We start from the raw sequence: 25,845 nt of genomic DNA, 5'->3' as shown, positions 1-25,845 counted from the left end.
TTGACTGTGAAAAAGAATTTATTCAGTATAGTATTGGTAATCAGATTTCATGCAGAATTAATTTGATAAAAACATGTTTAATAAAATTGAGCAAGTCTTAGTATTAAATATTCACTAAACAATTGCAAAATATTAACAAAATGAAAGCAACATTCAAATGTTAATATATATATAAGAATATGAGTCACAGTAAAAAAATATATACTTAAAAGTTTGTTGTACTAATTGTCAAATATAAATTACATAATCGTGCAAATCTGACTCGCAATAGCTTTCTCATCAGCTTTTACAACATCATTGCCAACTCTTTGTACAACAGACGCTGTATTGCCCTGACATGTGTAAGCAAAGCTCTTATTTCCCTCTTTAGAACTGAAATAACCAATAGGCTTAGCTCTGTTTTCTCTTTCCTTAAAAATATTTAGAGAAGCATCTTCGTAGCGTCTTTTAATCTGGTACAGAGTCTCGGCATATGTGTCACTTTTGTTCATTGAAAACTGTTGGTATCTGAAAAAGTTTAACATTTATTTAAAATACAGAAATTTTCTTCTACTAAAAATGTCATGTATCATATTTCATATAACATCTTTAAAATCCAATCCTTTGTATGATTTAAAAGAAAGAGTAAATCTTTTACAATGAGAAATATTTATTATAAATCTCAATCTGTTGCATATTCAAATATAAATGAAATAAATTTTATAATACTTGCTTCTTAGTTTATGTTCAAGAACTTTAGTAATATATATATGGCTTTAAAATGTCTGTTCATTAGAACTTTAAAATAAAATTCTACTAACATGAATACATAGTTTTTTTTATGTACTATCTAGATCATAATTTAAAAGATTTAAATACCATATATTTTAGATTACCTACTATAGATTTTTAAAAAAATTCATGGTCAAAGAAAGTATTGAGTTGTCACATAATGCCAAATCTGGTCATGGAAAACATCCACACCAATTTCTAGAACCAAACCTTTTCTTAAAATTTAAAAGACCGAAACAATAAAAAAAATTAAATACAAAGAGTCTTAAGATATTACAAGTAATATAAAAATTACTTCTAAATGTTATGAAAATATTCAACATTAATTATTAAAAATAACAGTGATACATCTCAATAATAAATTTTAAAACGTTGTTAGATGTATGCGTTAAATTATATTTTACTTGAAGTGATTTTGTCAATATTAGTTCACAATTAATAATATTTTGATAAACTAATTATTGCATTATAATTATAAAATAAACATATTGATGTGATAATTAAAGTAAATTACATCTAAATTTAAAAAAATACAAGCAATGGAAGAACAGATCACTAAGTGTAACTTGCAGTTCAACATCTATTTTTTGTATTTGTATTAAGTAACAACTGTTGATTTCCTGCTAAAAAAATTAATCTTTCAAAAAAATATCTTTTTGAAAAATCCTAGTAATACTTGAAGATACTGAAAGTAAATACAATAATTGCAGAAATTTTCTTCTCTGTGGCTAATATTCATTACAATTCCTGATGTAAAATTTAATAGAAGATCTAGATAAAATATATATAATTGTGTCCACACTCATGATATTTTAAGCCAAAAAAATTTGATTGTACTATTTCTTGCAAAACCTAACACACTAACTGTATTATTATATAAATGTTTAACAAAAAGCTAAATAAGGCGATGCAAAAATAAGATATCTGTGACAATACATTCCACAAAATTATACAAAAATTGCTTTTAAATATTTATATAAACTTAAATAACTTTGTAATATTAATACTTGCTGATGTGGCAGATATAAATATTTAGTTTAATGAATTATTATAACGTAATATAACATGACTAAATTAAATTAGGAATGATTTGAGTGAAAATATTATTTTAATTTAATTTAAACAAAATTTAAAAAATATCATCTAAATATCTTGCTTATACAAAAAATTTGCTTATGAAAGGTTTTCTATTTTAATATAACTACAGCAATAGCTTTCAATCCTAATAAATGTTTATTTCATTATACAAAATAAACATTTATTAGGATTGACAGAAACACATCTTAACAACAGTATTGGCCAGAATCATTACTAACAGCTTTCGGAAGTTTGAATTCAATTCAACCAGAAAAGTGCATCATTATAAAGAAACAAAAAAAATTACTTGATCCGTTTTCAATGGTAAAATATAAGGGACAGGAGGAGAGGAAATCACTCTAATGTCTTCTACAGAAACTGCTAAAGAAATGCGCAGCATTACTAAAAAAATGGGTCTATGATAGAGTTTCACGCCTCCGTAAGAACAATAAATGAGCAGTTTTAATTAATTAGATATCCGGCACTTCAAAAGAAACAAAACAAGAAAATTTCCTAGCAGACAAATCTTTCACATTTCTTTTCATTTCACTGATAAACACGTCATAAAATTTTTAATCGATTTTTCTCATGAAAATTATTAATTTATCTTAATAAAGTATCAAATTCAAGGACAAAATAATATCACAAGTTTTTATTATATATTAAGTAACGATTTAAGAGCAATTATATTAATTATAATTAATATTTTCAGCAGGTTTCCAATTAACTGCAACTGAAAAAGGAAGACTTACTGTAACCATAGTAACGTGTAGGATCATGAATTTTTTGCAAATAATAGACATTTATTCCGTGAACATTTGCTTATCGTTATGTATGCTAAAGAATATTATCCATTAGTATGTGAATTTCAGCAATTTATTAAATAAAAACAGTAATTTTATTTCAATTCTTCGAGTTGTAAATGGTTAATTTGGTTGCATACTTTTAATTTATAATTTATGTTTCAGATTTCCACACATCTATTTGTTGTTAACTGCTATCAGACATTTTGATACATATTTTTAATTCAATACATATTTTTAATTTTAGTAATATAAAAAGTGTTTTTTTTATTATTATTTTAAGATGTGTTAGTTTAAGTTTATTGTTTAATAATAAGTTACATTTCATTAGTAATATAAACTTAATTTGTTATTTTAGGGAATGGGTGCGGATCAGCGAAGACGTTCCGAAAAATTCCGTAAAAGAATAATTTTTAATCCGAAACAACGACAAATTGGTGTAAGTTGTAAATACAGTCAATAACTAACTGTTTTATATTCATTTTTTATTTATTTTATGTATGGTATTAAATGTTGCAGTGGGTTTACGACTTTTCTTTAACTTGATGATTATATTTGTAGCACTGTTGTTATTTATATGTGTTTGTTTTGATCATGAATTTTTAACTACTTTACATAAAATCTATGTATTTTTTTAATGCTTCAAATAATTGAATCCCCACCTTACATTTTATTAGTTGTGTCTTGCATGTCTAACTTAATTTAGATTAATATTTTAAAGTATTTTACTATTGTATTTAGAATAAAAACTGTTTAAACAAAAATTTATACATAAAAAAATCTTTAAAACATATTTGTATTTCTGAGATATGATCTATACATTTTTATTTTTTTATATTTTTATGTATTATTTTCATCAGTGGCTAGATTGACAGGCAGTAATTTTGACTATGACTTAATGTATGGTCATCAAAGTTGAATTATTTTAGGGAAATTTCTTGCCAAATTTAATTGTAATTTTTTTTTATTGAAGTCCTAATGGCCATGTATTACCATTTTTGGTATCTATTCAAGATGGTTGACTAATGGTGAGTTTTTGGACAATTTTGACTTGTTTGTTCAGAAACCATTCATTAATTTTAATTTTACTTTCGTCAGTACATTAATCAAATTGGAATTAAGATGGGGTAAATTTTATAAAAGAAGAAAAAAATTGAAACATTTATAGGCAATCAAAACTGATATTTTCAGACAAATATATATATATATAAACCTTATTCACTGATTTTTCTTGTTTAAGATCTTTGAGTTACAAGCTACTCTTTCATTTACTAAATTGGCACTTAAAATGATTTGTTTGAATTGTAAGAAAAGAAATTCAGAATAGAAGGGGAAAATTGCACCAAAAGTTTAACGAAATATTACTTTATAATAGTGAATAACTTCAATTCTTCAGTGAATAACTTGCAATAAAATCAAATTTTTTTATTGCAACCCTATATTATACAAATAATTAAATGACAATTTTTTAAACAATAACTTAATCAGTCTAAAGGTACTTGTGTATTAAATGTACTCTAGTGACTGATAACCAAAAAAATTGCCAAAGTTGCCATATTTATTTCATCAGTGATTAAGCCCTCCAAAAAATGCCAAACATGTCATGTTAATCACCAATGATATGTGATTATACCAAATTTTTACCAATACAATAAGGTTAATACATAAGTGCCAATCTAACATTTGTTACATGATTTCCTTGAATTATTCTTAATATCACCAATAATTCTGGATCTATTTTAATATTAAATATTGATAGTTAAATTCTTCCATTTCTTTCAAAAGTGATCTAGGAACTGAATTTTTTTTTAATAAAAAAATTGCCAATAAAGAATATAAATATTAATTATTTTGGATACCTTATAATAATTGCAAAAAGATTTATATCCTCTAAATTAATTAATTTTCAATCTAAGATTATGATTCATTAAACTGTGTTCCATCATGCAATCTCGCAAACATTCATGACAAGTCACGAACATCACTTTTACTTCTGTAATAATTGGCTGCAAACGTATATAGCCATTATTCATGATTCTATGATAAAAGCATCTTGACATGCATGGCATATTTTTCCCAATGCAAGTGGTAAAACATCAATATTTACAAGATGATTATGGCAGGATATCATTAAATGCTAGTGGAATGGAAAAGTTGTTTCTTAAGTATAAAGAAATCAAACAAATATATTATAAAAGACTATAAAAGTAAAATTTAAAGTAAAGCTAGAATAGTTTTATGTAATATTCTATCATTATATGTGAAGAATATTTTTCTCTTTAGGTAGATATAGGAACTTTAAACCAGCAAGTACATGAAAACCATCTTAAAAGAATAAAAAATGCTGTATATGAGAAAACTCTTGGTAAGTGACTTCTTTGGGAAATAAGTTATGTTGAAATTTGAATTGTATGATTTTTTAAGATGACAGGATTCCTTAAATTTTGATTGGGCTGTCATGCTATTTTTTAAAGTAACCTGAACTATTGATATTTCAAAAAGTTGAATGCTAAAATTTTGCATGTAAATTATTTTAATATTATTCTATCCTGCAATTTGGAGTGTATAATTTATATAAGCAATTACAATTTTTAAAAAGTTTTGATTGAATTTTTTTTTAATTTTACCATGAACTATTCTTAAAATTCAGTATTAAAATTTTGCATGTAAGTTGTCTTAATATTGTTTTATTATCCTCAATAGCAATGAAAATATGCACTAACATTATAAAGTTTTAAAAAAACATATTTAGACTGAAAGGCTATCATTTTGGTGTCTACAGAACTAACTGCAAAATAATTCAAATATATTTTTTTTTATTGAAATTCACTTTCATCAGTACTTTTACTTTTTGTCTATGTACAATGCATTTCTTTTCACATAAAGCTAGCATTTAATACTTCCATTATCATTTTTGTCATATTATTCCAAATGATATTTCTGAAATGTAAACTAAAGTCATTTCAAAAAATTTCAATCTCTAATGGTCATTTAATGCTCAGATAAATATTAGTCCCATTTCATAACTATACAAATATTGTTAACAAGCCCCATGAGCTTCAACAAGATGTAGCTTGGAAACTAATTGAACTTTGAAATCTATCCCATTTTGCTGGTTATGCAATGACTCTTATTCCTGTAATTTTTTTTCAATAAACATAAAAGAAAAGATTAATAATTCTTTGATTAAAAAAGAAATTTAATTTAGTATTCACAGCCTAAAAATGTACCAAAGGCATGTTCTTCCTGAAAAAATGTCCATTGAGAATGGAATTATGACACTTTTAATAAAATATAAGGTTGTAATGACCAAGTAAAAAGTTAAAAATTGATATCTCTCCATCTATATCCTAATTTAAGTTTCGAAGTAGATGTATTCATTTAATAATGTTCATTGTATCCTTGGAAAAAATATTTTGAGATATAATCAGATAACTTCTCTCTCTATATATATATATTGTATTTAGTAATTTTTCATATTATTCCATTTGTGTTGTGTTCTTTTTTTCTTTTAAAACTTTTTCTTTCTGATTTGTTATTCATTACTGAAATGAGGTTTTCATCGGTCATTTGATTCAGTGCTTTGGCTTCAGTATTTATAAAAAAACTTCCTTGTGACAAATATAATTTGTAATCGATACTGTGTTTCATCGGTATCATAAAATACTTATTGATTTGTCAAATATTGATGAGCTAAATAATTTTTATAATGCATAGCATCAAGAGATATCATTTAACATTAAACATTTCATGTTAAATTATTCAGAAAATAGCATAGAAAAAGTATTGTTAGAAATTAAACTGCTCTTTATTTTTTTTATTTATTTATCTTTATTATTTATTTATTAATTTTTTAATTTATTATTAATTTTATTTATTAATTTACAAAAAATTTTATTGAACATTTTCAATCATAAAACTAATCAATAGTTAAAATATACTATAAAAAATATTAATTTTTCCTAAGAAATACATCTTTTTTTCCTATTTTTGTTCTGTTTATAAATTTTTTATTTGCCCTTGTCCTAATATTGTTTCTTGAATTCCAAATTTATATTGTGGGGAGAATTCTATAATTAAAAATTAATTATTTTCGGAAAATTATAAATAAACTGATTATAAATGAATGGAATTTAACTAATTTCATAATTTTGTGAGACTGTGAGAAATGAAATATCATTTAAGGCTAATCTATGACAATAGATAGTTGTAATACATAGTGAACCATCTTTCTTTCTTTTTTTTTTTTTTTTGCAAGCATTTGCATTGCGATTTTATAATTACCTAGATCACCTCATTCACAGACCTATGATACAGACATTGAAACAGACCTATGATATAAAATCAATGGCTAAATATTATGGATTATTTGAATTATATATATTGCATTATGAATGCATTGTGTTAAAAGAAACATCTCTGTTTTGTATTATCTAGACTGTATTTTCTTATTTACCGTCTTTGACAGCCTCTCCTTCGACGAAATTAATAGTCACTAAAGTTTTCTATTAAATATTTTATCTGACTTAGTGTTAATGGCTTCGGCAGCAAAATATTTTTAAGCTTTGCAAGTGAATTTTGATAGATATATCATTAATACAGTTTTAGAAGCCTTATGCGTTCTATTAATTTTATTATGTATTTCCTTTATTTTCAGTCAATTTCCCTAAAACGTGGGGAAAAAAACATGGATGCATTTTGCTGTGCTGTTTCTAGCTTTGTAATTATGAAACTTGATTTAAAACTTCGAACAATGTAAATTTGTCATTTTTCTTCATGTTAATAGTATTTTAAATACAAAATTAAATCTTTTACCGAATTCTTCTGGGAATTAAGTAAATACTGTTCATTCTCTTATTCGAAAATTCTCGGCATTTTTCCATTCATTAAAAAGATTGTTTTTTGAATTTTATGATGATGTAATATTTTCGGAAGTTATCTCGGGAAAACATCAGAATTTCGTTTAATTTTTAATTAATTAAGATATCGTTTCGAGGTACACATGCCCACCCTCCAAAGTATATATGTACCAAGTTTGTTAGCTCTAGGTCAAACATTTTGTCCTGTAGGTCATCGATACATACATACCTTTATTAACAGTAGTATCATCAATACGTATACACATCATCTTTATTTATAGAGTGGCTATCCACTTTCTGCCACTGAAAAGCTAATTTTTAAATTCTGAGACGTAGATTTCCATTGTGCATCCATCATTGTCTATTCAAAAATTCTTTAAATGACATAAAAAAATTATTTTATTTTGCTGAATCTTTGAAACTTTGGTTGAAAAGATTATGCAATCTTTAATTTTATATAGGTCCCTAATCCTTATAATCATAATTAATAAAATATTCTTTACACGCTAACATTTTAAACGAACATAATTGTATTCTTCTGTGAATAACACTAAACGAATTGTGAAATTTTGAATTTAACTATTTTAAGCCAATAAACGGTTATTTTGTGGAAATCATACAAGTTGATTGCTGGATTTTCCATGAGACTATCACTGAAAAACGAAATTCTGATAAAAATAATGATATTCAAATTCTCATAATTTTTTAAATATCTGATGAATGAAACTTTTGAGTAGAATCTTTATAGGAAGATTTATTAAAATTGTTCTCACGATACGACTTTAGGAAAATTTCAATATATATATATATATATATATTAATGAATTAAACCTATATTACTGCTTTGTTCTAAACTTTTATCTTATTTCCTAATTCAAATCTCACCTTTTGATTTATAACACACACTTTAAAAAATTATTAAATCTATAATTCTCACACTGCAAGGGATAAAAATCCCTAATGAAAAGTGGATAATCCCTTAATCTAAATTAAATCCTAATTATTTCTCTAATTTTTATCTTTTAGCCCATATTAACTTCATGCTAAAATGTCCTCTTATTTCCTGATCCAATTCCTACTTCTTTATTCTATACGCGCTCTACAAAACTGCTGCCTCAGCACGTTCTCATGTTCCGAGTGAAAGGATAAAATTCCTTAATGTTTACCACATTCTTTTAAATATACCTAAATTTCCCTCTCCTAAATCTACACGTGTCAAAGAAATCACTATCAAATTTTCATTTTAAAACCCATTGAAGGGAAAATTTCTGTCTCTTTTTCCCCAGTATCGCGATGGAGACTGACGCGTCTTTTGACCATGGCATCTTTCTTGCACATAATATGCCTCCCATGATGAAATAAATCGAAGTTAAAAATTCAAAAGTGTTTCTCTTCTCGACCACATGTTAGCTGAAATGTATTTTACATTATATATATGTGTGTGTGTGTGTGTGTATTTACGCATTATATTGTAAAGTATATATACGCATTTGTGTTGTAAGGAGAGTAAAAATCTTGGATGAATTCGTAGATGGCGCATCTTGTTTAAAATGGGTGCAACTGATGGATGAGTTGAAATTTTGATTTTCTTATAACCTCTTTACATTTGAAGATAGAAAAATAAACCAAATTAGGCGAATTTGCATCTCACTAAGGTAGACAACTTTTGTACAAAGAGTTTTTATACACCTAACGATTTTAGTTTGATCTGTATTACAACCTTTAAATAAATAAATAAAAAGCCTTCTACACTTACTCCCCCCCCCCTTAATTTGAAATTGTTTAAATGCATGTAGGCTAAAGTTTAATATCTCGAAGAAAGCTAATTACATAAAAATAAAGGAGCAGAACTATTGACAATATTATATAAAAGTGGTGAGATTTAGAAAATTTCAAAAATAGCTTGTGCTTTAGTTCTTTTGAATGTGTTTATTACATTTATTTATTTATATAAATGGGGCAATCAATCATGTTAAATATTTATTTTGAGATAAGTGCTGACAAGCGATATAGTAAAGTCATTATCTACGGTCACTTCAGTATACAATATTTCATTATTTTTGCCTAAGTATTCAATAGAATTTGAAAATATTAACGTAGATAATAAGGAAGCTATCTTCCAACTTGCAGAGATAATTTTTTAAAAAAATATTTGACTGTCAAGGATATTTTATTAAATGTTAAACATAGGAATTTGGGAGAGGGGGGAGGGCTGTATAAACATTTAAATTGCATAATTTTTTCAGCAGTAGTTTGTCTCTAAACTCAGAAGTAGCATAATTCTTTTCCTCTTTTATAGGGTTCTAGAAACGTACATCTATTAGTATATACATATAACTCTAATGGTTTAGAAAGTAGCTACTGAGTCACAATTAGAATGAATACCTTGTATACAAATGTATTAATATCATGCATGTTTTATTATTAGTTATATATATATATAATCATTTTATATCTCCTTCATTAGCTGAAGAAGCAAGAAAAAATGATGCATTAGCGTTATCAATTGAACAGCAGAAAAAACAATCTATGCGAGATCAGTGCAAGCAGATTGATGAATTCCGTTTATCCGTCCAAAGGCCTGAAAACAGTAGAGATTTTGATTTGTTTGACCCAAATCTAAAGAAGAAAGAACGGCCCCCAAGAATTTCTCGATATGATATTTGTCCAGTTTCTGGAATTCAAAGGTATGTGCAATCAGTAATAATGCTTAGTGAAATTAAAATATCTATTGAGCGTTAGAGATATCAGATATTTAAAAATGAATTGTAAATATTTTTATTTTATATTAGCCGCCTCTGCCGACCATTTGTTTCGCTGGTAATATTGATTATATTTAATTTAAGTTAAATCGCTCAGAGTCGACGATTCTATAATATTGTGGGACGCTAAAACCATGTTGTTTTAATAGTTTTACATGTATTCTGTTCCATGCATGAAGACCAGTCCCATAACATCCTAGTGCTATTAAAAACGCAATTGTCCTTTTCATTTCTCTTGTGACTTTCACACTATTGAAAATTCACTTTTTATTTATCTTGTAAACTGCACAATTATGAAAAGAATTCTTTTTCCTTAGCTTTCAACACCGGAAGAAAATTTCGCATTTAGATATTTGATGGAACATTGAAAACGATTTGAATTTCAAATCGATAGTGTGATCTGTTGTTGGAAATCAGACAAAAAAAATGCCAAAAATCGGAGAGAAACAGCAAAACTAGTCATTGAAAAACATTTTTTTTTTTTTTTTAATTTTGAAACCGGTTAAAGTATTTTTTGTATATTAATATTTTTTGAAATTTCTTACATAAAAATTCAGAATTTATGATATGTAATTAATTAAAATTTTGCAAAAATTGCTCCAACTTGCAAGTTTCCACCTTCCAAAATATATTTGTGCCAAATGTGGAAGTTGTCCAATTATCTGTAGAGCGTCAACACGCAGACACATAGACACACATTCATCTTCATTATTAGTAAAGATGAAACAAAACCAGTTGAAGTGTTCTCTTCTCTACTTTCTTGTATGCTTATACAATATACCACAAAGTGCTTCTGTTTCCTACAATATAATTGAGTGGTAAGAAGATCTAGACAGAAAATTAGAGAAATGCATAGCGTAATGAACAGAAGAGTTAAAACTTTTAAATATATGTCTATGAAAATTTGTAGGTGAAAATAATTTTGCTGAGGAAAATGTTAAGACCAAGTTACACAAATATTCAATTGAAATTTGTACGAAATCAACAATTCGAAAAATATTTTGAAAAGGCATTAAAATAAGTTTATTAAGTGGAATACAGTCGTGTGCTAAAACTGAAAACTTGAATACAAACTCAACACTAATTACATACCAAAGAATTTTCGTAATTTTTTTGTCATCACCATAGATGCATCTAACTCGCAATTTATCACCTCTATCGCAGGCCTCTGAAACACACAATCCTTTAACTATCGTATTCATCCTATTAATTCCATCTTTACAGCCGAAGCTTTAGCAATCTATCTTGCATTGATAAGCTCCCAAATCTAGGGAGAAAAAATCTTCTGTTTGTTAACGGTTTTTTTTTTTTTGTTGTTGTTATTGTTTTTGTTGTTGTTGTTTTTTTTTTTGTTTTTTTCAAGCCTTGAAAAACGTGTCTGTCAAATCTCCGAGAGTTATTCATTGAATAACCAAAAAATTTTTTTAATTAAAACAAATCTCAATCAAAAAATCGTATTAGTATGGACTCCAGGGCATTCAAACATTATTTGGAATGAAAAGGCGGATTATCTCGCAAAAACATTCACTGTGTCGTACCCATACTTTGAATGGATTATTGTTGATGACTTAATTTCTTACTATCAAAAAACCTCGCTTCAAAATATGCATCAAATTTATCGAAATATCAACTACCACGAAGCTCTAGGTTATACTCCTTCTATTCTTTCCCTTACCTCATGGCTTAAAAATAGAAGAGAAGATATGATAACAGCACATCTAATTACCCGGATGATCATTACCCCAGCTCTACTGAATAAATATGGACTTTATAACAATCCTGTCTGTTTTACCAGTAACCAAGCAAATGACACTGAACATATTCTCGTGCACTGTTTGAAGTATTCAACTCAAAGAACATACTTCAGTAAGCTTACTCCAAAGAAATTTCGTCTCTCAAAATTCTGATCCAAAAAACTGTTTTTCATAAGCACTTTCTTCAAATTTTTCTTCGATCACTGAAGTTTTTTGGATATTTATTAATTGAGACTCTCTGGCATTAGGGAATCACGGCCTTTGTTGCTAAAAATCCCAAATTTCCCATTTCAATAATAATAATGATAACATACCAGAGTTTAAATGCTGGTCATATAAATAAATGACTTTGGACTGTTAAGTTTTACATTTGTGTGTACTAATGCAATATTTCTTAGCAGAAATTCCTTTATGAACTATGTATTTTGTTTCTCTATTACTTTCTATGTGCCTTTGTTTTGTTTCTGTAATTCTTTTATTAAAAAATTCATAGAAAACTATCACCAACAAATGGACTATATATGTATATGGAAATTTTGTAATATAACCCTAAAGCATAAAACATATATATATATTTTTTTAACTTTATCTTTCAAACAGACTTGACGGGGAAGATTTGGACTATGATTCTCGTATGAAGAAACAAAAGCAACAAGTCCATGATGTCTTACTTCAGCAAATACTGGAACAGCGGATGCAAAGAATAAATTTACAGAAAGCAGATCATGATTGGGAATCGTCAATATTAGAACAAGATAATTATGCCTGGAAGTTACACTTATCGGAAATGGATGACCGTAGAAATGCATCTTCTCATCTTGCAGATGATAATAAGAAATTGGTATTCTTCTTTTTCCTCAGCACTGAATTACTTTCTTGAGCACTTGCACTGATCTCATTTTTGAAGGAAAAAAAGAAAAGTGGAAGCATGAAAAGGTTCTATTTTATTTTATTTATATAATAATTTGATTTATTAAATATATTTTTCTTTAAAATAATTCTACTATTTTATTATTATGAATTATTTCAGAGTTCAAAAAGTCAAATATTTATTACTGAACAAAGTTTTCTCTAGGAAATCAGTTGTAAATGTATTTTCTCTTTTCTTAAAAAAAAAAAGCACATTAGCCTTCATTTTGCACTTAATAAAAAATAGTAAATTACTTTTACTTTCTCGGACACGAAGTACAGAGAAAGTATTGTAATCGTCAAAAAATTCGAATTCGAGACTTTGACGAATCTCCACGTTTTAGACCTCCTTGCGTTCGAAAAACACATTCTAGAAAAATGTCCCTCTGTTTGTGACAAAGATCATTCAAAAATGCTTTGAGCTAGACAGATGAGATTTGGTGTACGGTCTTTACATCAAATTTGTAGAATTCTATCAATTTTGAGCAAAATCTGTTCAGAGAAAGTCTGTCTGCTTGGCTATTCGAATATAAGTTGATACGATAGCTACAAAACAAAGAGAGCTAGACAGATAAGATTCGGTACACTGATTTAGCATCTATAATGTGACATTATCAAATTTTGAGCCAGATTCAACAATTGTTTGATTATCAATCGGTCTGTACTTTCAGAAACATATAAATGGGATAACTCAAAAACGCATTGGTTTAAATAAATCAAATTTGGTATGTGATCTTGTGACTGCAAGTGTAGTTCCGTGTTCAATTTTTGTTTCGATCAGTTGCAAAAAATGCGTCTAAAACATAAATTTTATTTTCGGATACCATTAGTCATATGCTACTCAATTAATGCTATGAATATTAAAATGATTACATGATTAAATAATAATATTATTTAAATTTCATAAAGCTATTTTGAATCGACTGTTGAATTCATTCTAATATCTAGCAAAACAAAAGTATTTTTTAAAGGAAAAAACAGTTTCTATTAGCTTATTTCTAGGTAATAAGCTGAAACTGTCATCTGAATTCAGAACTGGAAAAATAAAGTTCGAAACCCAATTCCGATGGAAATCTGTTGTGTGTATAGGTTTTGTACATGTGAAATACATTTAAACGTTTTTTCATTGGTGTGGCTTGGCAGTTTGGAAAGGAAAAGGGTCTGACTCGAGTATCGAGTATTTCAGTTATAAGGTACACTTCAAAATTATGAAATCTGTGGTAAATATCTCTACATCAACTTTGAGACAGGATGTTAACTTATTTAATCAATCAAATGATGCAGAATCTCATCTCCCTCGATTTTTTTTCTCCTATTGTAACACATTATTCATAATTTTTTTAACCAGCGAGAGAGCACATACTCTCTAATAAAGGTTTTATATCAGAGATCGCTTTTCTTGGCATTGACGTACCTTAGTTATGAAATATTAACCTTTGGCGTGAATTTAGCATTTTGACTGAATCTATCTTGTGATCCTTGGCGAGTGTTGTGGCGATTATTCCCTGGCATGCCGTTAATAGTGTCCGGAAATCGAATTTGTGCCTGAGATACGTTTTTCTCAACCGATAGTAACAAAGATATGATACAAAACTGCAACTGAAATCACAAAATAACATTTGATATATTTCATTGGGGTTTTTGAACCTATCGCGTTTATGTGTTTCTGAAAGTACAGACCGACAAGCAATTTACCCATTGTTGTATTTGGCCAAAATATAATAGGTTCTATCTACACTATAGATGTTACATCTGAGTAACCTAATTTTATCCTTCTATCTCTCTTCGTTTTGCAGTTACATGTTAATTTATATTCGAACAACCGGAGAGGCAAAGTTCCTCTGAACATATTTTACTCAAAATTTGATAGAAATTTGAAAATCTGGTGTAAAGACCGTATACCAAATTTCAACCGTCTAGCGCTAAGCGTTTATCTTTGTCACAAACGGACGGATATTTTCCACAAAAAGTGTTTATCGAATTCCGGGAGGTCTAAAACATGGAGATTCGTCAAAATCACGAGTTCGAATTTTTTGACGATTTTCTTAGATAGATAGCATAATCAAAATTCTGCAAGTAAAGTACCAATCAAAAAGATGTTTATTGAATTTGTGTCTAGTGTTGGTATCTTATCGCTCTATACATTCTTCTTAATTTAAGCATATATATATATATATATATATATATATATGTAATATTATTTTATGTGAAGCAGAATGCAGTTTGAAAGACATTGAAGAGGCTTTTTATCTTTTTAACTTCTTTTTAATCCATCGGGAAAGCATAATTATTTACAAGCAGAGACGCGGACAAGACGTCCGCCGCAGCGCAGTACAAAAAGCCGAAGTGGAGAAGAAGGGCCGAAATAAATTATCCCTCGCCTTATATAACCTTAGATTTTGATAGGGAAAATATTTCTTCACAGTGCCAATATATTAATAAGATTCTGATAGGGATTTCTGACGCATGTCGATCACATGTAAGGGAAACACAGGGATCTTTTAAGAAAGAATGTGCTTACTGGACATTTTTACCCCTTCACGCCGAGCGTGTGAAAGTATCTCGGTGTTTAGCTGACTAAGCAATTTTATGAAGCTTCTCTTGAATTAATTAAGTAGAAAAGTGGAATTGGATCACGAAATAAGAGAATATTTTTAGAATGAAGTTACTATGGGCTAAATTAAGATAAATTCTTGGAAATTAATTAAATTGAAATTGAGAGTTTAAAATATCATTACATTTTTCCCCCCACTGCAAGACGTGAAAGTATGTCGGGCCTTGACACACAGCCTTATCTTACAGTGGTGGTCAAGTAAGAAAAATTAAAATTTCAAAGCATATTATAACTGATACCAAAGTTTCCCTTACCTTCACATTATATAAACATTAATTCAGAAATCCCATTCATCATTTTACATTAGAAGTATAAAAAGAATTATATTTGTGAAAATAGTATATAAAAATCTTAATAATCATCAGTAATAACAAATTATTAAAAATTAAATGTTATAGTGTACAAATGTATTCGTATTATTATGTAGTTCACTTAATTTGATGAAAATAATCTGACAGGTTTGCTTATATTATTCTTAAATTCTTGAAAGTCTAATTCAACAAAATTATTAATTTAGAAATAAAGTATTAAATATAATATCAATCTTGTTATGATTTCACCCAATTGAAATATCAGTATAGTTATGATTTCAAGTTAAGTATTTTAACAGTAAATAAAAACACAAGATTCAAAACTTTCAAATAAAAACTTGGAAATGAAAATAATACTTGCAAAATTGAAATATTTCATATTAAACTCTTGGAACTGAAACCATAAATATAAAATTCAAAAATATGTAATGAAATACTTGGAAATAAAAATAATATTTGTAAAATTGAATGGTTTCATATAAAACTTTGGGAAATGTAAATAAATGTGATATTCATATATTTCAAATAAATCATTTGGAAATGACAATAATAATAATTGCAAAATTCAAAAATATAAAATGAAAAACTTGAAACTAAAAATAAATGTGAAATTCAAAGCGTTCAAACAAAACACTTGTGAATGAATGTAACAAATACACAAGACTCAAAATACTCTTATAGTATTTGGAAAAAAAAAAAAATATGCAATATAAAAAAGTATTTGTATTTTGTAAAAAACAAGTATTTGGACACAGTGATAACAGACGGCAGCTCAATAACTGTCAGAGGTGCAAATATTTCCCCTGAGGTATTCACTACATTTGTCTAATTATCATGTGCCATTAATTATTAAGTATATAAGAATCTTGGTATGTTACTTTTTCCGTTCACAAGGTTTGTATGCATAATTTTTAAAAACATTTGAGTTAGATAAATTTAATTAAATTGGGGAAATCATTTTTTCTTAGTTATTAATAGCAAACATATAAATTTCAAATTCAACAAATTATAATATTATGAATAAATTTTTAAAAAATAGATTTGAAAAAAATTTAAAAACACAATATTTTTAAACTAAAACTCATGATATTTTCAATAATAATATAAAATGATTATTTGCAATTGTATTATATTAGAAAATACAATTTAAAATCAGATCAAAAGTACAGAATATAATTTTGAATTTCATTCGTTGAGTCAGTTGATGGATGATTTTTTTTTCTTTAAACACTGATCACTTTTTGAAGAATAATCACCTTTTTAATTAATAACAAAATGCAATTTTGAGCACTGGAACTGGAGACTACGGCAGGTGACTATTATTTTGGTGATGACGTAAATCACAAGTGATATTTTGAAAATCTGGTTGATTCACTTTAGCACTGGAGATCACTGACGAGTAAAGTAGGCGATTATTATTGTGATGATGATATAATAAGGAAATTATGTTGATATCGGAATTATTCAGCACAGGTAAGGAGCCAGAAATTTTTTTATGATGACAAGGAGACCCAAATCCTTGAAGATATAAGGAGCACGCACATGACGATATGGAGCACAAACACAAGGATATCTATTGAACAATAAAGTCAGATGAGGTCACCAATTACGGAAGGCACGGCACATGAGGGGATATTGCATCGGTTGGTATGGAAAGACGCAGCGAAGCTATGCCACGGGAGACTGCAGACGGCTGGTCATTTCGAACCACGGCCACGGAGACACAAGAGATGGTTGGCCGGAACGAAGAGCGTCGGCGAAGAGCTATTGCATGATTCATTTTCCTTTCACGCGGATTTAATTTTAATTCTTTTAGTTCATTTCATAATTTCTCACAGGAAACTATCCTTGTCGACTTTTTAAATATGTAATAAATTTTTGTTGTGAAACATGATGTAGTTTGAAGACTTTGAAGATACTTTTAACATTTTTAAATTCTTTTTAATATCCATCGGGAAAGCATAATTATTTACAAGCAGAGACGCGGACAAGACGTCCGCCGCAGCGCAGTACAAAAAGCCGAAGTGGAGAAGAAGGGCCGAAATAAATTATCCCTCGCCTTATATAACCTTAGATTTTGATAGGGAAAATATTTCTTCACAGTGCCAATATATTAATAAGATTCTGATAGGGATTTCTGACGCATGTCGATCACATGTAAGGGAAACACAGGGATCTTTTAAGAAAGAATGTGCTTACTGGACATTTTTACCCCTTCACGCCGAGCGTGTGAAAGTATCTCGGTGTTTAGCTGACTAAGCAATTTTATGAAGCTTCTCTTGAATTAATTAAGTAGAAAAGTGGAATTGGATCACGAAATAAGAGAATATTTTTAGAATGAAGTTACTATGGGCTAAATTAAGATAAATTCTTGGAAATTAATTAAATTGAAATTGAGAGTTTAAAATATCATTACATATATATATATATATACCAGTAAACCATGCAAAATTTTGGTACACTTTTCCTCATACACATTCACCACGCCTACACATCTTTAAAATGATTTAGTCTGTGGTTTAATTGTTAAAATTAAATATTTAGCAAAGTGCAGATAGAAAATACCGAAGACAATTTGTTGACTGAAGACAATTATCGACTTATTATTGAAAACAATTTATTGATTATTGAACTTCTCAGTAAGCAGTGTTTGATATCGGAATGCTATCATCAATTTAAATTTTAAACAAACATTGTGGGTTAACATAAATTGGGCATGCTATGTCAGAAGTTGATAATAAAGCTTGCCGATCAATATCTTATTTGTGACTATAAGTTCTGTGTAACTTGAGAAAAAAAATATTAGCAACTAAAATAATACACAAAAAAAAAAATCATTTCCTAATGTGCAGCACCATCTGGATAGGAGTTTATGAAAAATTGATTTTAAATAAACAATAAATTTCAACATAAACCAAATATACTTTTTCAGAAGTTGGTAAGAAAAATCCTGTTTGCTTATATAGGAGATAGGGGATTCATTTATATGCTATGTGAAACTACAGCATTTATAACTATATTATTCAAAATAAATTTTAAAAAAATCAAAATTGAAGTTATGTCAAAAAGCATCACTGCACAATATAGTATAAATTACTGTACTCCTTTCTGCAGCTATAGTGCAGGAATTGCCACAGCATTGATAATTTATTGATATTACTGTAAGATTGTAACAAATGAGAAACATTAGGAATAGTATGTAGGATTATGAAATAAAAAGAGAGAGAGAAAGATGAGTTAAGTTGCATGAGACAGAAGTCAGACAAGTTTCTTCATTCTCTTAAACAGATATGCTCATGCTGGAAAAAAATTGGGAAATTAAGATTTGAATTGTTTTTTTGTGAATAAACATTTATGTAGTCTGTTTAGACACCCTCATACAGACTAAAACAGTACAAGGATTTCTTTTTTTTTAGTAATCGCAATCAATAATTTACAACCTGCATTAAAGTACTCTTAGTGTAATTATATAGTATTTTAGATATAAATATCTACTCAATTACAAGAAGCAAGATAGTTCTGTCAATTTTCTTTTGTTATGTATCTTTCTTTAGGCATGGCAAAAACAAGAAAGTAATAGACAACAAAAAATAAAAGATGAGTATGAAAATAGGAAAGACATTGAATTCCATTATTATGGAGATATGCTAACTGAGAATCCATCTGTTGCCAAACACCCTCACCAATCAAATCGTATCCTGACAGATCGGTGGAAAGGAATGACCAAAGAACAATTACAAGATATTTATAGAGGTCAAGTTTATCAGATGGAGAATAATTTAGTAAGTTTATTTTTGTGAATAATTTTAATATAATGATTATTTAGTAATTAGTGAATTAGATTAATCTTAATGTGTATCTAATTTTAATACATATTAGTTTACAACAGGATATCGATAATCTGCAAATTTGCTGACTACCAATCAATACTAATTATCCATAACAATGCTTCACTTGAATTAAAAGAAAAAATATGACTTCTTAAAAAAAATTAGAAATTTTTCATAAATATTTCTGTGCTTTTACTTGAATATGATACCTTATTCCCCTTTGTTTGTTTTTTTAAATTTATATATAGTATTTTTTTTTCTTTGAAAATGCAGTTTTGTAATTTTATTTTAATCAAACTTTTTTTTTAACTTTTAATAAAATTTCAATAGTTTTTTTATTTAAATATTATTACAAAGAAAGTGTTATTAAACCATTAAAAATTCGAGCTTGAGATTTTGACAAATCTTTGCATTTTAAACATTTCTGAATTTAAAAAAAAATAAACATTTGTCCATAATGTTTGTTTGTCTGTCGATCAGTTGTGATAGAGATAATTGAAAAACACTTTGATCTAGATGGATTTTTTTTTTCATTCACTGATAACAGGAGTCTTTATCATTGGTGCATTTGCAGAAATTTTGTAATTGTATGTTTTATTGTTGCATTACAGTTCTAAATTCCATTTTGATTTAATTATCCTGTCAGGAAACAACTTGTATGCTTTGAAGTAAACTGATGAAATACAACCAGAAAAATTATATATTGATTCAAATGTAACTATTTGATCTTATGTAAAGTCTTTAGTGCAACGAAATAGTTTGTGTTGGCAAACTGTAGTGACGTGCATTTCTTATTAAGGAAACCAAAATTCAATAAGTTGGTGTTAGTTTCTAATTGTAAAATTCTCTCCAATTTATATTAAGCATTTAAATTGACATGTATACAGATTTCATGTTTAGTTTTAAGTATGTAAGATTATTTAAATTTATATGGTTATAGTATTTATTGTTTATTGAAAAGTTTAATTTAAAGTTTTATGCACATTTATTTCAATTGTATTTAATTATATTTATTTTAGAATAAATAAATTTAAAACATGTGAGCAAATTTTATTTTTCTTGCTATATGCATATATACTAAATTTAGTTCATTTTTCACTTTTTTAAATATTTACTGTTTCATTCAAATTTTAATATTGATGAGATAAAGTATTGTATTATTTTTATTGTTTGAAATAATTTACGAAACCTTTCAATAAATAATTTGTTGACTTATTAGTAATGATAAAAGCATGACAGCATGATATAAATGAGGAATAAAAATTTGAAGAATTAAAGTTATAAGTTCAATTGCCATTTGATGAATAAATTTTCAATGCAGATTGAAAATTCATAAATTTTATTTCCAAAATCAGTTCTGAATTATACTTTAAGATTTCTCACTCTCTCTTTCTCACACACACACCTTTTTAAATTCATTTTCTTTTTTATATTATGTGCTTCTAAATTTTTCAAAATATAAGATTTTGTTTTAACTTTATGCATTTAAAAATATTGCTTCATTTCTTTTTCATGTTATATCGTTCACTAAATTATGTTGTTTCTTTATTTATGATAATTATTAGTTTTAATGGCACTTCTGTTCATCGTCATTTGATCAGTTTCAATTTTAATACTTATCAATCTTGAATGGTTTTTGATACTGAGCGAATATTCCTATATCGAAAATTAGTCTCTTAATATCTTCTGACTGGATTTGGAGGCACCACTTCAAGTAATTTCATATATATTGATGGATTGATAGACCTATATTTTTCTGATTTATATAAATGAAATATAAGTTAAGATGCTTATCATTTTAACTTTTCATTTCATGTGCAACTATATAATTCTAAAAATACATAATTTTTCAGAGCTTTATATTCCTAAAGGCATTACTCCATTTCTATTTCGTAATATATTGTTTATTAATTTATTCTACTTTGCATTTATTATAAAGATTATTTTTAATGATAGATCTTTCACCCATCATTTGATAAGTATTTAAATTTTGATGCTTATCAAACTTCCAAGACTATAAAAAAATTGTGGCAATAATTTGCTTTTCATTTCAGTAGCATGGCAAAAATGAAATTGATTCTATGCTTATAAACCAAGCAATGTTAATGGAAATATATAGTAAAATTATAAAATCCCTTTTCTAGGATTTATTTCAGATTATATGATTGAATAATATGCTGCACTTCTTTTACATTCCTTTAAGGAATGTAAATATTCTTTTCAAATGTCTAAAAAGGTGTCACTATTTTAAATTATTAAAGATTTTTTTTTTTTTTTTTTTTTTTTTTTTTTGCAGAAGTATTTTGTTTTTATGATAAAGATTATTATAATTATAGTTTTTCTATCTATAATTGTCTTTTATGTTGATAGAATAACTGGAATTGCTATTAATATTCAGAAACACAAGAGTTTTGTTTGAAAGTTTGCTATGTTTTCAAAAATAATTATGTATATAGAATTTTTCTTTTATTTGTCTGTGTATTCTATGCCTTAGAATTGAAAAACATTTCCTAAAATTTTTAATGCAATATTCTGTCATAAATGCATATATTTCATGATAATATTCTGTCATATATTTCATGATTCTTAATATTCTGTCATATATTTCATGATATTTAATATTCTGTCATATATTTCATGATACTTAATATACATTTCAGAACTACTACTTTTAAATTTCTGCAATTTTCAGTTCAATCTTCTTTAGTATAATCATTTTATCAACAAATTGAGTTCAAATTCCAATTGTATATTCAAACTAAGTCTGCTACTAATACTTTTTCATTAAAAATCATTCATGTAAACTACTTAATTTAACATGTGAAAGGCATAAAAGTTCTTTATGTGTGTACATGAAGGATGAAAGGAACTGAAATTTTTAAAACTAGTATTGTATAAGTAAAATTTAAATATTACACTATTATGAAAGAAAAATAATATATTGTGAAAGATAACAAAGCTAAAACAAATTATTATTGAAACACTCTCTATTGAAATGATTTTAATATTATTATATTTTAATTATTTTATTGGATAGAAAAGGACGAATATTTTTTTTTTTTCATATATATGAAAATTAACAAGATAACTAAAAATTCCTCTTTTTTGGAGAATATCTGATAAATCAGTAAGTTAAGAGAAATTATTTATAAGAGATATTTTATTATTTATTTATTGCAATAAATAATAAAATCGTGATATATAGAGAAATATTGATTTATCTTGGATGCTATATCGAGATTGTGAAGTTCAGTTATTGTCTAGTCCTATTTTTGACCTTGTAATTCTGTGTACGTGTAATGGTAACTCATGAAAGAAAAAAGATTTATAAGAATATAAATGTACTAAATTTAAATATTTGTACTAAATGAAGGAATGAATTATTAGTTTAGGAAAGAACGAGAGCAGCTGAAGAAAAAAGAGTGGGATGAATTTATCCTTGGGCAACAAAAAAGATTTCAATTGCTTGATGCCGCAGAAAAAAGAACAACTCAAGAATTTTGTAAGAGATTGGAATTACGGAACCAAGAAATAGCTCAGCAACAAAAACAATATAGAGACTACTTCAACAAAGTAATTAACAGCAATATTCCATCCGAACGATATTTCACACAATTTAACACTAGTGCACGCTGAAAGAACTGAAAAGCAATATTCATTGTTTAAGTTTGTGAGCAGACAAGAGCTTCTAAACATCTTTACTAGTATGTATCAAACATATAGTTTCTATTTATATTCATCTTCAAATTGTTTATTTCGTAGATTGTGAAGTATAAAATACAAATATAAATTCCTATGAGAATATCAAAAAGTGTCATAGACTTGATCAAGAAACTAAAGCTTTTTCAGTTTACGGGCAGAGGCGGCGTCAGCAGGTGGGCAATGAGAGTTTCGTCGGCAAAAATCTTCACTTCAATATGGTTGTGGAGAGCTGCACATTCTCGAATATAATAATTTAAAAACTACCTTAAAGTTAATATGCTGCAAACAGTGAAATATCCAAGTAACGGTTAAAGCAGTTTATCTATTTATTTTTTTTTTTGACAGAATAATCAATTTTTGATCAGCCGACAATGAACGCAATGTAATGGATGTCGAAGAAGTTAAATATCCATATTTTAAGGCTTTTGATTGAAGTATAGTTCATCAAACTTATAATTTGCATTACTTTTGGCAGTGTATCAGACAAGATAAATAAGATATCGCATTCTGCCGACAATTTCTGGACGGCCGACTGCGAACTAACTGCGATGGAAGTCTGCAGATTTTTAAACATCTGATTTAAATATCGTTCATTCAGTTTGAATTTGTATTATGTTTTGCATTATAACCGATCAAGTGACAGATGAATGAGATATCGCTTTTTGCCAAAAATTTTTAATCGGTCGACTAAGAACTCAATGCGATGAATGCCGACGATGTTCAGTCCACAGAATTTTAGACATCTGATTTAAATGTTGTTCATTCAGCTTATAATTTGCACTATATTTAGCAGAACAATCAGTAAGCTGACAAACGAATAAGACGCCGCATTTTTTCCGACTTATATTTGTCTTTCGGTTAAGTTGTTACCAAGGTTAGGAGAAAAGAATTGTTTTCATCGACTATTTCAATTACTTAATGTGGCATTGGGGAAATATACTTTTATATTAATACCATACATAAATAGGGAGATAGAGTTGTTTTCCCTAATTCAGAATTCAATGAATAATAGTTCTAAAATTAATCATAATTTTTTCAACTAATTGTTACTTCCTCGGTAACGAATTGATAAATTATTTTATTTATTTCATTGCGAGATTTCTCAGACTAAAATCTATTTAATGGGTAGATAAAATTTAATAAAATACTATTTTCTCATGACACTCTTGTGAAATATGCATGCTAAGAAGTTATTTTGCTGCAGCCAAATTATATTAATTCATTATAAATCACAGGAATAAGTAAATTCTATAACTATGAATTAAGTTTATTTAACATCAAAATATCTGTTTTTGCAATCTAATTTGCAGGCTGCAATTATTACACTAAAGAAATATTAACGACTTCAACTGGCGACAAAAAATAAATATATGTGGTATGGTAGCTTTTCAGCTATACTAAAAGAGCTTATCCATCTACGCACTAAATTTATTAAATAATATACTACCTAAATTCTTCAGATTCTGCATTCAGGATTGCAACTATCTTATCAGGAAACACACTTTTAAAAATTTTCTTTTTCATTTTTTTCTTTCAAAAATTTTTTCCACCTAAATCTATATAATTTTTAGTGCTTCTAAATTTTTAATAGACTTTGGATAAAGATGTCTTGATAAAATGATGATTAAAATAGTTATTCATAGAATATTCATCATATATAACACATTAACCTTTTCGCATACGAATTTACTTAATTAGATGGCATATCTTATTTGGGACAATTATTATTATTTTAATCCCTTGATTAATATAAAGGTACGTTCTCAAGTGATTTTTACAATTTAAATTATTTAATGTTTTTCCTTAATTGCAAATTAAATTTAGTAATCCGATGCTCAATTCAGACAGTCATTGTATACGAAAGGATTAAGAAAAACGAATGCATGCAACCGTGAGGATAAAATTCATTTTTTAGGAAGAATATTAGCTTGCAATAGCTTCAAGGGAAAAAAGTATTTAACCATAAGACTGCATGCCTAAAAATGGTGATGGGGAGTTCATATTTAAGATCTAACATGAATGCCATGTTGTTGTTTTTTTAATAAAATGCATTGATTTTTACTTTCTTGTATACGTAGTATAGAGAAAATATAATAATCGCCAAAAAATTCGAACTCGAGATTTTGGCGAATATCCACGTTTTAGATTTCTTGAGTTCGAAAAATATTTTTTTGGATAATGTCAGTGACAGAGATAACTTAAAAATGCTTTCAGCTAGGCTGTTGAAATTTATTATAGGTCTTTTTATCAAATTTGCAGATTTCTGTCAAAATATGAATAAAATCTGCTCGGGGGGGGGGGTCCGTCTATCCAGCTGTTGGAATGTAAGTTAACACGATAATTACGAAACGAAGGGAGGAAAATCGGTAAAATTCAGTACACAAATTCAACGTCTATAGTATAAATTCTTATCAAATTTTGTGCCAAATCCAACCATGGATTGATTGTCTATC

At 27.3% G+C, this 25,845-nt stretch overlaps 1 protein-coding gene and 1 long non-coding RNA gene across 2 annotated transcripts; one reads left to right on the top strand and one right to left on the bottom strand.

The window, feature by feature from the left end:
- Positions 1–2,381, bottom strand: LOC129969279 (uncharacterized). The gene is made up of 2 exons (XR_008784485.1): positions 2,156–2,381; positions 1–507 (listed from the first exon to the last, which is right to left on the bottom strand). It is a non-coding gene; the product is annotated as an uncharacterized LOC129969279 (long non-coding RNA).
- A 241-nt stretch (positions 2,382–2,622) lies between these two features.
- LOC129968297 (RIB43A-like with coiled-coils protein 2) lies at positions 2,623–24,887 on the top strand. Its single transcript, XM_056082153.1, has 7 exons — positions 2,623–2,705; positions 3,010–3,090; positions 4,935–5,016; positions 9,978–10,197; positions 12,627–12,897; positions 19,415–19,642; positions 23,078–24,887. Exons 1-7 carry the CDS (start codon positions 2,679–2,681, stop codon positions 23,324–23,326), a joined length of 1,158 nt encoding a protein of 385 aa, XP_055938128.1. The 5' UTR covers positions 2,623–2,678; the 3' UTR covers positions 23,327–24,887.
- Positions 24,888–25,845: the final 958 nt, after the last annotated feature.

The sequence above is a fragment of the Argiope bruennichi genome, chromosome 5, assembly GCF_947563725.1.
Source record: "Argiope bruennichi chromosome 5, qqArgBrue1.1, whole genome shotgun sequence".
In the NCBI taxonomy this organism is placed as follows: domain Eukaryota; kingdom Metazoa; phylum Arthropoda; class Arachnida; order Araneae; family Araneidae; genus Argiope; species Argiope bruennichi.
Note: the sequence above shows the minus strand (reverse complement) of the source record. Positions and strands in the feature narration are given on the sequence as shown.